General features: G+C 46.9%; 2 protein-coding genes across 3 annotated transcripts in view; one reads left to right on the top strand and one right to left on the bottom strand.

Annotated features, from left to right (window-relative positions):
* Positions 1–2481: 2481 nt before the first annotated feature.
* On the bottom strand, positions 2482–4175 carry clrn3 (clarin 3). The gene is made up of 3 exons (XM_076143515.1): positions 3950–4175; positions 3192–3377; positions 2482–2756 (listed from the first exon to the last, which is right to left on the bottom strand). The coding sequence occupies exons 1-3, from the start codon at positions 4173–4175 to the stop codon at positions 2482–2484; spliced, it is 687 nt and encodes a 228-aa protein (XP_075999630.1).
* A 1186-nt stretch (positions 4176–5361) lies between these two features.
* Positions 5362–14579, top strand: part of ptprea (protein tyrosine phosphatase receptor type Ea) — a 41554-nt gene continuing 32336 nt past the window's right edge. For both annotated transcript variants that reach the window (XM_076143581.1, XM_076143578.1), the window contains exon 1: positions 5362–5438. The gene's annotated coding sequence lies outside the window, so the exon portion shown is untranslated. The remainder of the gene's footprint in view (positions 5439–14579) is intronic.

Here is a 14579-nt window from a genome sequence, read left to right as displayed (position 1 = left end):
ATTTCGAGTCGTTTCCTGAAGTGTTGAACCAAGTGTTTCCCCTCATGTATCATCTGATCTCCTCCCTCATACGAGCTCACACCCTCCTCAGTTCATGTGAAATTCTCTCTCTCTCTTTCAGAAGGAGACTGGACCCCGTTCCCCCCATCCCCCCGCCCGCCGTGCCCCGCCTGAGATGGACCCTACGTGGCCCGATGCGTGCCCCCACTGCCCTGCAGCTGGAGGTGTCTGTTTCGCGGGCCTCTGTAATGCGGGGCCGGGGGGTGGATCAGGTTTCACAGGTACAAAAAGTTTCCGCTTTAATCCTATCACACAGAGTGAGCGGCCGGGGCTCAGGGCCTCCTGCATAATCCAGCTTTATCTGTGCCGGACACAGAGCACGAAGAGAGGAAGAGATTACAGCCTATCTCCCATTTTATTCAATCGATGTTTGCACAGCAAACAGCAGGGGGGCGGTGGAGGGGGAGGGAGGGGGGCAACTACACTGGCAACTTCACGGTTTCACACCTGAGCGCACGCACGAGAAGATCAGCTAAAGATAGAAGCAAATGTCCTTCAACTGTCCTGACATTAAGACATTCTCAATCATCAGGATTCTATACCAACACCAAACCCCAAATCTCTATCATATGCTAACTCTGCTTAATGTTTGTTGTTTTTCTTCTTTTTTGGCGGTTCTAACACCTGTCTGTCTTTGATGTTCACTACCATTAAAGCCACAAACAGGAATTGCAGTTTGGATATCTTGTCTTATATTAGAAGACTAGACAGGAAACCTCCAAAGTCTGAGAAGTTTTTTCATTTTTCTGGGTTCACACGCTTAAGAAGTATGAATTAATCTGAGCTCAACTGGCTGATGAAGCTGTGTGTGTGTTTGTGTTAGTCTGTGTTGTGCTTATCACTTCCCCAGCAGGTGACTGTGTAGTGAAACAGGCTTTAAACAGGCCTCCTCCGGTGAACGCAGCCTGCCAGGAGACCTCACGCTGGCTCCAATCAGGATTACATCACAGCTCACACACCTACACACCAGACCAGGAATCAAACTACAGGTTCACAAATAGGTGTTAACGTTTAAATATAGATTACAGGTTTATTAAGTGAGTGAACGAATGGAACCGTCACACCGAATTCCTATGGGTGTTGCTGCATTTACCCACTTAATCCAAATTCTCTTTGGTCTCCCTGAAAAGGTGTTTTTGACGGTGGAAAGAATGTATTTGCAGGAAATTTAATCCAGATTCAGGCTGAGGACCGCAAAGCTCATCGCCGCGTCCTTCCGCGGGTCCCTTGAAGTGTGAGACTTGAAGGACGAGTGGTTCCTTTGAAGGCAGGTAGAAGGCGTTGCGGGGCTGAGAGGTGCAGCAGAGGGCATGTCCAAACAGACTTCAGACCCTAAGTGATGGGACACGGGAAGCGGTAAGAGGACACCTTATCCCTGCTTGACTCTGTGGATCACAGCTGTGAGAGTGTGTGAAGATACACACCACTGTCCCAAGCTTTGCCTCCATCAGCTCGCTTTGTTTGTTCACTAGATTTCTCTGCAAACGTTCCTTTGAAATCCTTTTGAAATGGATTTAGCAGATCTGTGATCAATCTCTGTCTCTCCTTTTCCAAGTTGATTCCATGTGGAAGAGGATACAGTTAAGTTGCAATGCATCACTGCACTTAAAAGAGATCGATTTAAAGCACCGCTTCCACATCCCGAGCCATGAACTAGACGACGGTAAGTAATATAATCCAGGGAACAGGGAACAGACTTATTCCCAGGTCTGGCACGGTGGAGTTCAAGTTATGGGAACGCCCGTCGTGTCTGTGTCCTGTGTGAATCCTTTCTTCTGGAATGATTCATTCCCGTCTCTCCCTGGCCAACATATGTCATGCTCATGTGACAGATTCAGCTCAAAAACATTCCCTTTAATCCCTATTTTAGATTCGTGTGATTACCTAAAATGACCCCAAACAGGACTCACTAGATTTGTTTGTTTGTTGCATTTACTTCATCTCAACACTTGAGGGCAGCAAAGATCAATTCCTCTTATTTTCCACCTCCAGATTTTCTTTGTCGCAGATTTCCTGACTGACTATCTTTGTGTCAGTGATTACTAATAAATACAACAATTTAAATAAAACACACTATTACAAATGACCAACTAGTTTTATCCAAGCTTTATTTAACGTTTCATCCTATTTACACCAAATAAATTGTAGCTGTACTTGTAGTTTTCCTGTAAGACATGTTGATCTCTGTGTGTTTTAATCTTTGTTTGTTTTATGTCGATGTAAATCTACATAACTTCACATATGAGCAAATAATTTAAATTGCGCTGCATTGAATCAGATCAAAGCACTGACATGATCAAATCCCTGTTTACGTTTATTTACATACCTCAGATTTTTGTCTTTAAGTTACAATTTCATCATCAAATCACTCCAGAATTACTTTATGAGTTTTAATGAGTGATTGATCAGCATTGCAGGACACTAATACATCATGATCTCCTTGGGTGCGTCCTCTGTGGGTTTCTGCTGTTCTCTCCGGTGTGTGTAGGCCGCGTGCTCGTAAGTGTAGATCAAGGCGATGGCGACGAGGGAGAGAGCCATGTAGGGGATGAGGAGGTAATATCCAATATCCATCTGAACTGATTTGTTCTTCAGTTCCACCGCACCCAGAGCCAGGTCATGCACCAATTCCTCGGCCATGTCGGTCAAGTTGACGTTGGCCACTTGTAAGATGAGAACCACAAATGACAAACATGCTGCAAGAGAAAACACAACATTAGTCACAATGTTAAATCATCTCAAAATGATCTAGAATGTTAATAAAAGTTATCTGCTGTGTCCGGTTCTTCACATAATGTCAAATAATGGCTTAAATAATATTAATCTAAATAATTAATAATTATTTGATTTAAAGTAATTAATTAAAAGTAAAAAAAAAAATTTAAAATATACATTTAATTTAAATAGTGTAAGTTATTATGAATTAGCTCCAGAACAGCAGATAAAAAGCCCTGCGTGTCTCAATTAATTATTGATTTAATCGAATATTGAATTGAAAAAAGCACAGATAAGAGCTGAGATAAGAGTGAGTGGAAAGAGACGAGGGCCCTGCAGGGACGATGTCACCATAAGAGAGCGCCGCGAGAGTAAATTCTCTGTTATAACACCAAATGCTGGTTTGTCAGTCGTACCGCTGAGTGAGCTGCAGGTGTAGACTCCAATGGGCCCCATGTAGGTCTCATAGGGGTTACTCAAGCTGTTGTAGAGGGAGATGAGGATGCTGAGAGCTGAGAACAGCAGGCACAGGACCGACAGGCACACAACCAGAGCATGGAGGACCAGAGGGGTCGTGCTGATCTGGCTCAGCTTGGTAAACACTGCAACAAACAGGTTCAGAGGTATTTAGGCCTTCTTCAAAATAGAAAAGTGAAGATACTCAGCACAGTGAGTGAAAATAAGATGTAGTCAAGTATCAAAAGTGCTCATGAGTCATGATCCCTGCTATTAAATACAGTATGTGTTTGTATGTATGTGCCTTTAAGGGACTGTCACACCTTCAGGTCAGTTAAAGAGTTTAAATACGTGGTGTCACAAAGGCTGAGATACAAGCTTTTCAATTGATAACAATATAACTTTATGAGTTTATTTTACCGTAAATGTAAAATCGTCAACTGCAAAATAAACAGAGGAATAAAAATGCGTCATTTCTCTCTGAAACGGAGATGAAACAACAAGTATCCCAAAACAGTTTTCAAGCAAATATACTCTATTTCTGATTACATGTTTGTCAACCAACTTCCTGGTCGGCTCATCATTTGTAAGAAGAACCCACATCAGGCCTTAGTTTAATGAAATAAAATGTAAAATGTCTTATCTTCCAGTGGACACAGTATTAAGTTGACTATGTCCTGTCTAAAGGTCAAAGGTAACATTAACAGCATTACGTTACCGTCGAACGGCAGTTTGTTTCCAAAGGGACAAAAGATTTCAGACGACCCATCGAAAAGGCTCATAGTGATCACAGCACTTCCATTGACGTGGTCGCTTCCAACACTTCCACAATCCATAGAAATCTCCACCCATTGTGTTGATAATCCAAACCCTAATAATCCAACAGAGATAGAAGTAAACAGCGCACTGGATAGGAAATGGAGAGTCTTTTTAGAGGACGGCATCGTCGCTGGATTCCAGCTGGAGTCAAGTCCAAACTTTCAGTGTTTCAATTCAAAACTCTGATGAGGATCTGAGCGTCTCCTGTGTGTGATGAGCTACCTGACAGGGTGGAGTGAAATGTGGACTTCCTGGTCATAAAACCTCTTGATTATGAGTGTGACCTTTGGTTAGAGGTGGAAAAAAAGGATAAAGATGGTTGTTATGGTTGCGTTGCCAGGTTCCCAAACTGTTTCGACATGAGCCAGAGCTGGGAAAGCCATTTACTCCAACAGGGCTTGAGTCAGGAGAAAGATGTGATATAGTAGTTAGTGAGTTTGTTTGATTTAGTGTTGTGACATTGATTTGGAAGGGCCATAAAAAGGGAAGAGCGGTAAAACATAAAGCAGATTAATTATTTACCGTCCCACTAAAACAGAGTTACCAGGAAAGACGATCTGATCTTGTGTGTGTGTCACAGATGAAGCCATGCTGGAAGCGATTTATGACCACTGACATTAGTTGAATTCAGTAGGATGGATGACAACATGAATGTGTTGTTTTTGTTGTGTTATCTGTTGGTATGATTGCGTGCAGTTACATGTCAAGCAGCTGGCCTGTACTTAGTCCTGGTATTGTTGCATATATTTTGCTTATCTTCAACGTACTTGACTGTGATGTATTTTGTCGTCTTATTATCAAAAACCACCAGACCCTAACTTTGGATTCAAGCAAAGCTCATGAAGTTTCCAACGATACCACATGTTTGGGGGAATTATGGATAAAATGACAAACACAGCATCTGAAATATTTCCTTTTGGTGAAAAACTTGGCTTTAGATTCAGATATTCCACTCTGATGATGTAAGAAAACTTCAGAAGTGGATACAGAATAAAAGCAAACATTTTAAAATATCATTTCACATGCAGAGAATCTTGAGGGTACAAGGGTTGACATGTCAGTATGTGCTCTTGTATTCCATTATTTATTCTTAATTTTACTTTATTTTGTCGTGTAATTCGATTCAGAAAAGTTACTACTAATATAAACGCATTTGTCCTCAATATTTCCATCTACTTTGCATCCCCACAGCAGCTAAACATGCTGTAGTAACACTTTTTGTCCACGAGGCGTCGCCCCCTCCCCGCCAAACGGCCGAGTACATGTCCGCTCCGCTCGCGTTACGTTGGAGTAAACACAAACTCCTCCTCCCCCGGTGACTGAAGCATCGCCTCGCCTCTCCGCCGCCAAATCTGCGCTCACACGGGATCTAATGTGTCACTCTCCAGGTGAGTAAAAGCCTTTGTGTGTGTTTAACGCGGCGTGTAACGTCCCGTGTGTATTTCACGAGTGGAAAACGTGTATTTTTAGTGATTTTTCTATCTCAGTCAAACACACCGCGGTGGTACCTGTCCGTTACGCGCGGCGGCGCACCGGGGAAGCGCCGCTCGTTAGTGTCAGGTGCGCATTATTTACTAATGAAGCGGTGAATGTTTTGACTTGTTTATCCCTCAGAATTAACGAGCGAATTCGGAGGGGTTCGAGCTTTGTGTTTCTGTGGGTGTGGGTGTGTGTATGCGAGTGTGTGTGTGTGTGTGTTTGTTTGACAAGCCGCCGCGGCGCGTCATGTGCGTTAAAGTGCCGCTTCCTCCCCCTCTGGGCTCGATTCTCCCTCCATTATCTTGTTTTGTTTGTCTTTGGGAGTTGAGCTCAATCATCCTCAAAGCTCCTTTTTTTTTGTATTTTATTACCCGCAATTGATCAGATCTCGCGTGTGTTTGCTCTCAGCTGAGCCGGTGTGAACACGTCAGAGGTGTTCCGATCCGGATCTTGCCAAGACTTGTTAATGTTGCGTTAAGTTATTCCACGGAATTTCGCTCTTATTGTGCGGAATCTGATTGAATCGTGATGTTGTTTGATCATGGAGTTGTAATGAAATCATGTATCTCCATTCAGGGGGGTTGGATCTGTCTGTGTGTGTGTGTGTGTGTGTCCCCTCCTCTCTCTCTCCTGCTCCCCTGGGAGGTCAGAGGTCATGGTCAACTCCAGATGAGCTGAAGCTGGGTTGTTTCTTCTCTCTGAGGCAGGATGTCCTCTGGGTTGTTTGACTCACTTCTCTTTTCAGACATTATTCTTATATCAGACTGCGATTTAAAAGCTAAATTCATCAGGGCACGAGGCGATGATGACGCATCCCTGCAGTAAATCACTCTACATAATGTCTCTGTCGCAATCGATGGCTGTAAGAAAGTATACAATTGCGTAACGGCCCTCTTGTCCAATACAACAACACTGAAAGACAAAACGTCGCCTCTTTCCATATGCAGCGTTTGCACGGTTTTAGGTTTAGTTTGCTATTGTAATATTCCACTTTACGACCTGCTGTCCCTCCTCCTGTCCTCCCCGGGGGACACGTCTTTTGGACTGCAGGCTGCTGGGAAAACGCTGTCGTGTGTCCTTCCGTTTAAGTGCTGCAGCCGGAATCCCAAAGTCGTTTCCCTTCTAAGAATATAAAAACAGCTCTTTCATTTGTAGCCCATCCAAATCCAAAAGTGCATTTTTAAAAACAATCACGGCAAAACTCATTTCCAGCATTTCCCATAAAGTTGATAATTGAGAAAGGGCTGCAGCTTTCAATGTTATAAATCACCATTTGCTCCTTGCCGACTTCAAATTATGGCTTTAAACTACGGCTGTGTTAGAAAGCCAGAAGGCAACAAGTTCTTTCTTCCCCCCCCCGAAACTTTACAATGGCTGTATGTTCTGACAATAGCAGCGTGCAGAAGGCAGCTGCTTCCCGTGCACGCAAGTGACGGCTCCCTTTTTTTTGGATTTAGGGAGAGGGAACATTTTGCATGAAACTGGACGTGTTTCCCCAAAGAAGTAACGGATGTGATTACATTGACAAGCAGCTTTGTGTCAGCGACTGTAGAGGGCTGAAGGCGTCAGGCTATCAGACAAAGATGGAAGGAAATGGTGCTAAAAGGGCTGAAAATGTCTCCAGTTGCAGTTCAGCGACATTTCTATCCTCTCGTGTTTACATTAGAAGATATTCTGCGAGATATTTGACGTCTTTGCAGGCAAATTTGACTCGGCTGCATCAAAGTGGAGGCCAGCTGTCGTTTCCCAAGCACAACCTCTTGAAACAAACAAGCTTTCAGAGATCGGAACCTGATGAGAACACGTCTATGTCGTCCACCTTCGTTTCATTTCTACACTTTATCTCCCTCCTCTAGTTTCTTCTTCATATATCACCCACTCTGCTCCTTTCTTCTCTTCTTCTACCTCCTCTTTCCTCTCTCCTCTCTCACAGTGACAGCCTGCTGCCTCTGTCTCTGTGATGTAGTTGCGTCTCTCTTATGCTATACAGACTCTGGGAGGAGACGCCACCACAAATGAAACAGTGTAAGGAATCGCAGGAAATAACATTTGACGTCCGGGAGCCTCCGGTCAGACTGATTCAGCTTTCGAGCGCTCCTTCGCCACTATTCTACCTCTAAAATCACAATTGAACTGCTGTATATTACATCACAGTAGGTTTTAAACTGTAAGATAGAGGAAAACAAACAATCTGAAGGCCTCACTCTATCTAATTTAGGAAATAGCTGGCATAAAGTAGGTTGGTGTAGTTTTTTTTAACCGTCCGATAAAACGGTTCCAAAGCTCTACAGGTTAATCAGCACAGCAGCTATTTCCAACCGCCGCACAAAGCCGTGCCTTCCAGTTTGGGCCGACATAATTAGAATAGGGAAGCGGTACATTCAAGCGGCGCCGGGTTGTGAGATCGTGGCCGTGCGGCGTGCGAGCGACCGCAGCTAACGTCCGACTAATCCCCCTTCAACCTCTATCTGCCTCCTCCGCTGTGTGTTTTGGGAGAGTTTGAACTCGGAGCCTCCGGCGGCGAGACTTCACACTGTGCTCGCGCCGTCTCGGCAGGCGGGGAGGAAGCTCAATCGCTATAAAAAGGAATCACAGTCAGGGGGTGAAAGGCAAGAGTGTGACCCAGACGACGACAGATGTTCTGTTGAGGCTGGCGAAGGCGTCGCAGTTAGAATCTGCCTCGTGCTCCCAAAGCTTCCAGAGAGACGAGACGCCGTGTTGCAACCGTAGGCCTGTTTGTGCTTGTGGCCCACGCTCCAGAATGCAAGACCCTGCAGTGTGCCTGCGGATCGCTGCTGCAAAGATTGAGTAACGATAAAAACGCATTGCTACTACTAGGAAATTAGAGTAGGAATGCATGAGAGGGGAGCCAACTCTGAGCTCTGGCCCGGGGGAGGAGCTGTGATGGGCTCGTATTCAGACACGGAGTCGTCGGTGTGATATGTATCAACATGAACCCTGAGAAACGCAGCAGGTCAAGTTCCGTCTGTGGTCCTCCACTGTGTAACGCGCCGCTGTTACCTGGCAACACACCTGGTTAGACACACCTACGAGGAACCAAACTAGTGAGCGTGTGAGTGTTTCACAGGCTACTCTGAACCAGGAAACGCTCCCTTGGATAGAGGAAGTTGTGTGTTCATGTAAAGGATTTCTGTATCCTGTATCACATTTGTTTATTTGACAACACATATCTAATAGATGCCGAGATTGATTTAAATGGTTTTAGCAGTTTTCCAGATGCCACAGACGGGTTTGATATGAAGTAATGAGATTGTTTAACGATGACAAAATGATAATGTGACTATTAAGTTTTCAGTTTGCTTTTTGGAAACTTTCTAAAATCTGTAGTCATGGGAGATTCACTCCACAGTTCAGCCAAAAGAGAGGGAAGAGAGGGAGAGAGAGCAAGAGGTGAGGGAAGAATGCATGAAAGCCCAAATGGAGCCTGTGAATGGCGCGGATTGCTTCCTGTCTTGGAGGAGTTTGGAGGATCCGGAAAGCCCCGTAGCTTCCACTCGCAGAGAGGTGGGACCTCCGTGACAGCAGGGAGGGCGGGGCTCTGCTCGACACATGGCCTCTGCCAGGACAGTTCACACAGCTGTGCAAACTGCTACCTGCAGGCCTCCCTTTCATCCTCACACACACGCACACACACTCAGAGGGCCCGGCTTGCTGGCGGATAAAAAATGCAAACGAGAGATTTACAATTGAGTAAATGTTGGAATTATATTTGAAATTGAGTCTGTGTGGAATGTTTGTTTTACTGGTGTGTTTGTTTGCGGTGGGCTGCGGTAAAGCCGGCGCTCCAGGTCATTTAAGCCGGGAAAACAGCTGGACGGGGATCCAGCCTGGCCCCTCTATGACGCGTCGCAACTCGGCATACCATCTGTGCGAAGGAGGCATTGTGCGGCGCGGCGCTCCTCTGAGCCAACCACCCGGAGACACTCTCTGTTGACAGAACGAGAACAGGAAATGAACCGAACCCTCTCGGCCCTCGTAGCTTAGAGCTCTTCTGTTCTGGAGCTGCGGCAGAGGAGAGACCAGATTGTCAGGGCATTATAGATCTTAATGACGGTATTCAGATGTGTTTTTATTGTATGTGCAGATCTTGGAGGCGTGATCATGTTATTGTCTACAATACCCCGACATCACTACAGGAGTCTATGGAGTCTCTTCTCTCCTGCTCAGCTGCTTGGAGCTGTGAGTTTTCCTCGCGCAACGTGACGCAACATGTTGTCCGATTGAGGACGGTAGCAACAAAATAAATGTTTAATTCGCCGAGAAAGCGTGTCGCAATCCTGAAAACAACCTATATAGCGCCGACGTTGGCCTCCTTTGTTTTAGGTGTTGTTAGTGAAACTGTGTGCAAATGTAACTCCAGTAAAAAGGTGCGCTGAAGTTTAGACGGAGCCTCTCTGCTTTGAATAAGAGAACGTGGCCTGGGGAGCCGCTGGATGATGTCACGTTCCAGCAGCGGGCCAGTGGTAATATGGGCGTGTTTCCCCCCTCAGGGCCACGCATAGTTTCTCTATTGTACTTCTGTCAGTTGCTGCACGAGCGCTTTACAAAGTGCACCGCCGACGAGCTCTTCACACACAAGTTTGGAGACATTGAAACGGCGCGGTGCGTTACGAGACTCAGGACAGAAAAGAATCCAAGCGGCTCGATTAAATGATTTAAGAGCTGAATCCTTTGTCGTTGTTTCAGTTTGCTCAAGGGCGATGAAGTAAGAATGGAGCGAGCGAGCGTTGACATAAGAACACTCCAGTCTTCCAGCTATGATCTCAAATACGGTAACCTAGTTGTGTGCCCTGCTCGGGGGACGCAAGGGGTGGAGCTTGGCGGAGATGAAGGCCCCGCGCTCTGCCGCCACCATTCAACCGAAGGGAAAGTAAACATCTCCCGCTCCGGTTGAAACAGGTTTCAGTCCGCTTTTATCACCAAGTCCCATCAGGAGAATAAACATTAGGCGAGTCAAGTTCGCGGAGGCATTTTATTTTTTTTTTATCCCTCCGAGGTTTTTTGTCTCACTTGAGCTGTTGATGAATTCCACACACGCGCTCATTTTCTATGCGCATAAGCTGCAGCGCCCACGCCATCCCGGGCGCCAGCGTCTTTATGATAATGCGCCGTGGACCGGAGTTCAAAGATGACGCAAACGCCGCGAATACTGGATGCAGAGTACGCACGAGGCATCGAGTGTGTGTGTGTGTGTGTCGGAGGAACTTTTGAAACTCCTGGAAGCAAACGTCTGATGAGACGTACAGGAGTATAACAGCAGCAGGGCCTCAGCCTGCCTCACACACTTGCATACTGAAAGAGCCGCTATCTGTCAATATCACACACACGTTATCACGACTTACGGCGGGGAAGTGATATCAAATGATCACTTTTACATACAGTCGGGTAATCTGATGGTTTGCGGGCTGCCATAGTGGAGAGAGAGAGCGAGAGAGAGAGGGGGAAAAGAGGTAAATCAAGGGAGAAAGAGGAAATAATGGTTTGGTTGTATCATGGAGGAGTGCGGTGCTTAATGAATAATGGATGCTTACTAAAGCCCATTTCCTATTCATTCTTTCATAGCTGCCACACAGAGAGTCGTGTGTGTGTGCGCGCGTGCGTGTGTGTGAGTGATCTGTTCAGCCCCTCAATATTTTCATTGTGTGTGCAGCACTATGATATGACTGGAAGGCAGTGGAATAACTCCAGCAAACATTTTTACCCCGGCAAACGCGCGGCACAAAGAGCCGATTCAAATCAATTTGCCGCGATTCATCATCCGAGGCGTCGGGTTATTAGACTCCTGTCAAAACGCCGTAAACTCGCCATTACCTCAGGAGCAGGATCAATTACATGGAGCCGGTCCTGTTTTGATTCATTAGGATAAAGGGACACGTCGTGCATTTTGATATCTGAATCGTCTCACACGGCTTTAAGAGCTGCAAGTTGCCAAATTGTGACACCCGTGAAGTCCTGAGCTGCCCTCCCAGCTCCGCCCGTGCTTCAGTGCTGTCAGATGTTTACGTCAACGTCGAGAAACACGCCCACATGCTGTGGAGCGGGGCCAGCAGACCAGGACCTGGCTCCCATCCAGACTGGTGTAGAAGGCTCAGAGCAGAACAGAGGCAGGGCCTGTCAGAGACGTGACCAATAAAACAGCCTGTTTTCACCCAGTGTGCACAGAGGTGATACGGAAAGGGGAGAGGAAGTGGATTTGAAGCCATTTGCACAGGAAAGGAAAGAGGAAAATGTTGCTTTTATCTCATCAGTCTGACATAATGGAATTGACATTTTGATTACAAATCCACTTTGAGATTCCCTTTAAATCCCCCTGAAGTTGGCCTCTTCTCTTCTGATTAAAGTGCATGTGTCACTTTCTGTGCTGAGCTGAAAAAGGAAGGAGCTCTGGCGCGGGAGGTCAGATCCCCTTTTCATTAAAAGCGCCTCTTAGCTTTTTGGCGCGGCGGGATGCTTTACGGCGCGGCCGAGCTCTCCCCCGACTGTGATGGATGAACGCGTCCGAACGAGCCCCCCGCCCCCACACACACCCTGACGGCCCGATAATCAGCCCTGTGGAGGATCAAACAAACGTTGGAGGTTAGCGGCAGGCGCACGCATCCTACAACCGCTCAAAGCAACACGAGGGGGGGAGAGAGAACCTTCAACGTGTTCCCGCTCTATTGAAGCCCTGTCGGTGTTCAAGGCTGTCATTTCCCGCAGCTTTTGTGCGATTGCGCAACCATCTATCTACTGTATCTGTGCGACGGCGCGGCGACACCCACGAGCCTGCGTGCGAGGATGGAAGGACCGCGGCGTCCTTCTGATTTCTGACTGGCAGGGTATGAGCGGGGCATGCTAAGCGCGGTGAATGAGGGATTATCAGTATCAGTAGTAAATTAGCTGTAGCCTGTAAGTACCCAAACATCCCATCTGGTTCTATAAATAATTATCTATGCTTCCTGCCATTGGCGGCGCCGGTCCATCCATCTTCCAGAGGGCACATTGTACCGACGCCATGATTACAGAGCGTTCCCTCTTTATGTCGCCGATCAAAGACGGCGGGCCAGATGTCGCCGTCCACTCACCAATTAAAAAGCCTCGTTTTGGATCATATGCCATCGTCGGGCGGGAAAAAAAGGCCGTGGCATTTGATTAACAACGCCGACATCAAACTATTTACGAGCATTCCCCGCCATTTCCAATCAGAAAGTCACCGTCATCACCGTGAGATGGAACGATACGGCTTTTGTGGAGAACGTCCCGGTTTTGTAGCAAGGGTATTTCACCCAAGCTCGGCAGTAACACGTCTTCGCCACTTTGACCTTTGCACCCCGAGATGCTGGAGGAATCTGTCAAGGCTGTGAAACATTCCCACTCTGCAGCAGGATTGTAAACTCTAGATACAGAGCGTTATCCTCCTATTTATATCGTGTCCTTGATGCGAAACTGTTCCGTATGTTGCAAACCTTCACGCCGTTTCCCCCTCAGATGCAGCGCGTTGCCTTTGGGGAAGCGAGCTGTTGACTGTTGACACGGCTCATTGCTGCCAAGAACCTTTATGCGGTTTGGCCAAAGACGGTGGCAGATTGCGCGGCGCTCACTTGGAATGATGGGACGTTTGTTTATTGTAATTAGTCGGCTTTGATGCCAGTGGAGAGGCAATCAGGATGTGTTTGTGTGTCGAGTGTGTCGCCGCCGAATATGGCGTTTCAGAACGTGTTCACCTGAAATAAATGAGGCCGTCATGCATCATATTAAGCTCGTATTGACATTGGAAGCCTTGGGTGTTGAATGGAATCAGCCTATTCTGCAGCACGGCTCGGGTTTTAGCTCATTGTTTTGGTTTGAAGCCCGCAATTTGACTGTAAAGTGGCTCCTCTTCATCACTAAACCCCACCTCCCAATATGAAACCTGCAACTATTATTCCCAGTAAACAAGCTCACCCTGTGCTATTTCTGAAACATGACATGACAACATGAGGGAGAACGTTAGGAGGAAGCTAGTGAGGAAAGTTTAGGACACAGATGTTTACTCAGGAGTTGGTGGAGAAGTAAACAGAGGAGGAGGAGGAGGAGCAGCAGTGGGAATGTTCGGGTGTGTGTGTTACATCTGCGGTGCGACAAAGTGCCAATATCAGTCACTTCCTTCCCCCTCGGTTCCCCAACTCTTCTGTTGAAACCTCACCCCACACAGACTGTCGTGCTCGCCTTTACACAACTACCACAGCCCTTTGGCACGCCCAGAATCAAACCTTTGCATTGTGCCGCTTCTCCTCCCGCGTTTTCTACCAGATTGGACCGTCTCTCGTGTTGCGCTGAACGCCGCTCGCGAGCCAGTTTGTATAACGGCGTCTGCCAAGAGGGTAAAAGTAATGAATATTGGAGATACACTGGTCAGGATGCCAGAGACACAACTCAAAGCTAACGTTAGCTTGGCTCAGAAATGTGCATCTTTCAGCACAGTCTGGAGCATTTCTCTCCTCTTTACCTGCCAAAAACTGATTAGTATTATTATTATTAAGGCAATTATGTTTGGAAGCAATTTTACAGACGTTCCTTGATCTGAAGATTGTCTGTAAATCTCTTCATTAACATTAAGCCACATCCCGAACCGCAAACGTAGGCCGTGAAGCAAACGCCGGCGACTCAGTGCTCAATAACAAACCCCCCCCCCCCTTTTTTTGTTTGTGTTCGCCACGAAAGGCACAACGCAACAAGTTCAAGAGGCGAGGAGACACGCGGCTCTGGCTGCATATGGTGAAGGCAAATAAGCAATATGTGCTAACAGCCTAGTTCCTCCTATATCCACCCACTCTCCATCCCTCTGGCACAGTGAGCCGGTTGTGCGTCGGCAAACGAGGAGCAGAGATCACTAAGCGGGCGATCTCCAAACCCCGAGCCGCTTTCCCTGCCGCCGTGTCCTCGTCGGAGCAGGCGACGGAGGGACTGGGAGGTTAGGGGATCAGCCATAATCATAATAACGACGCTTCTCGGGGGCTGAATGCGGCCCTGTGTTCCTCTCTGTGGGCCGAGCCGAGGCGGTCAGTGGG

This window comes from Genypterus blacodes, unplaced genomic scaffold (genome assembly GCF_046128005.1).
Source record: "Genypterus blacodes isolate CSIRO-AG114 ecotype Tasmania unplaced genomic scaffold, CSIRO-AGI_Gbla_v1 ptg000026l_1, whole genome shotgun sequence".
Lineage (NCBI taxonomy): Eukaryota > Metazoa > Chordata > Actinopteri > Ophidiiformes > Ophidiidae > Genypterus > Genypterus blacodes.
This window is presented reverse-complemented; position numbering and strand designations above follow the sequence as displayed.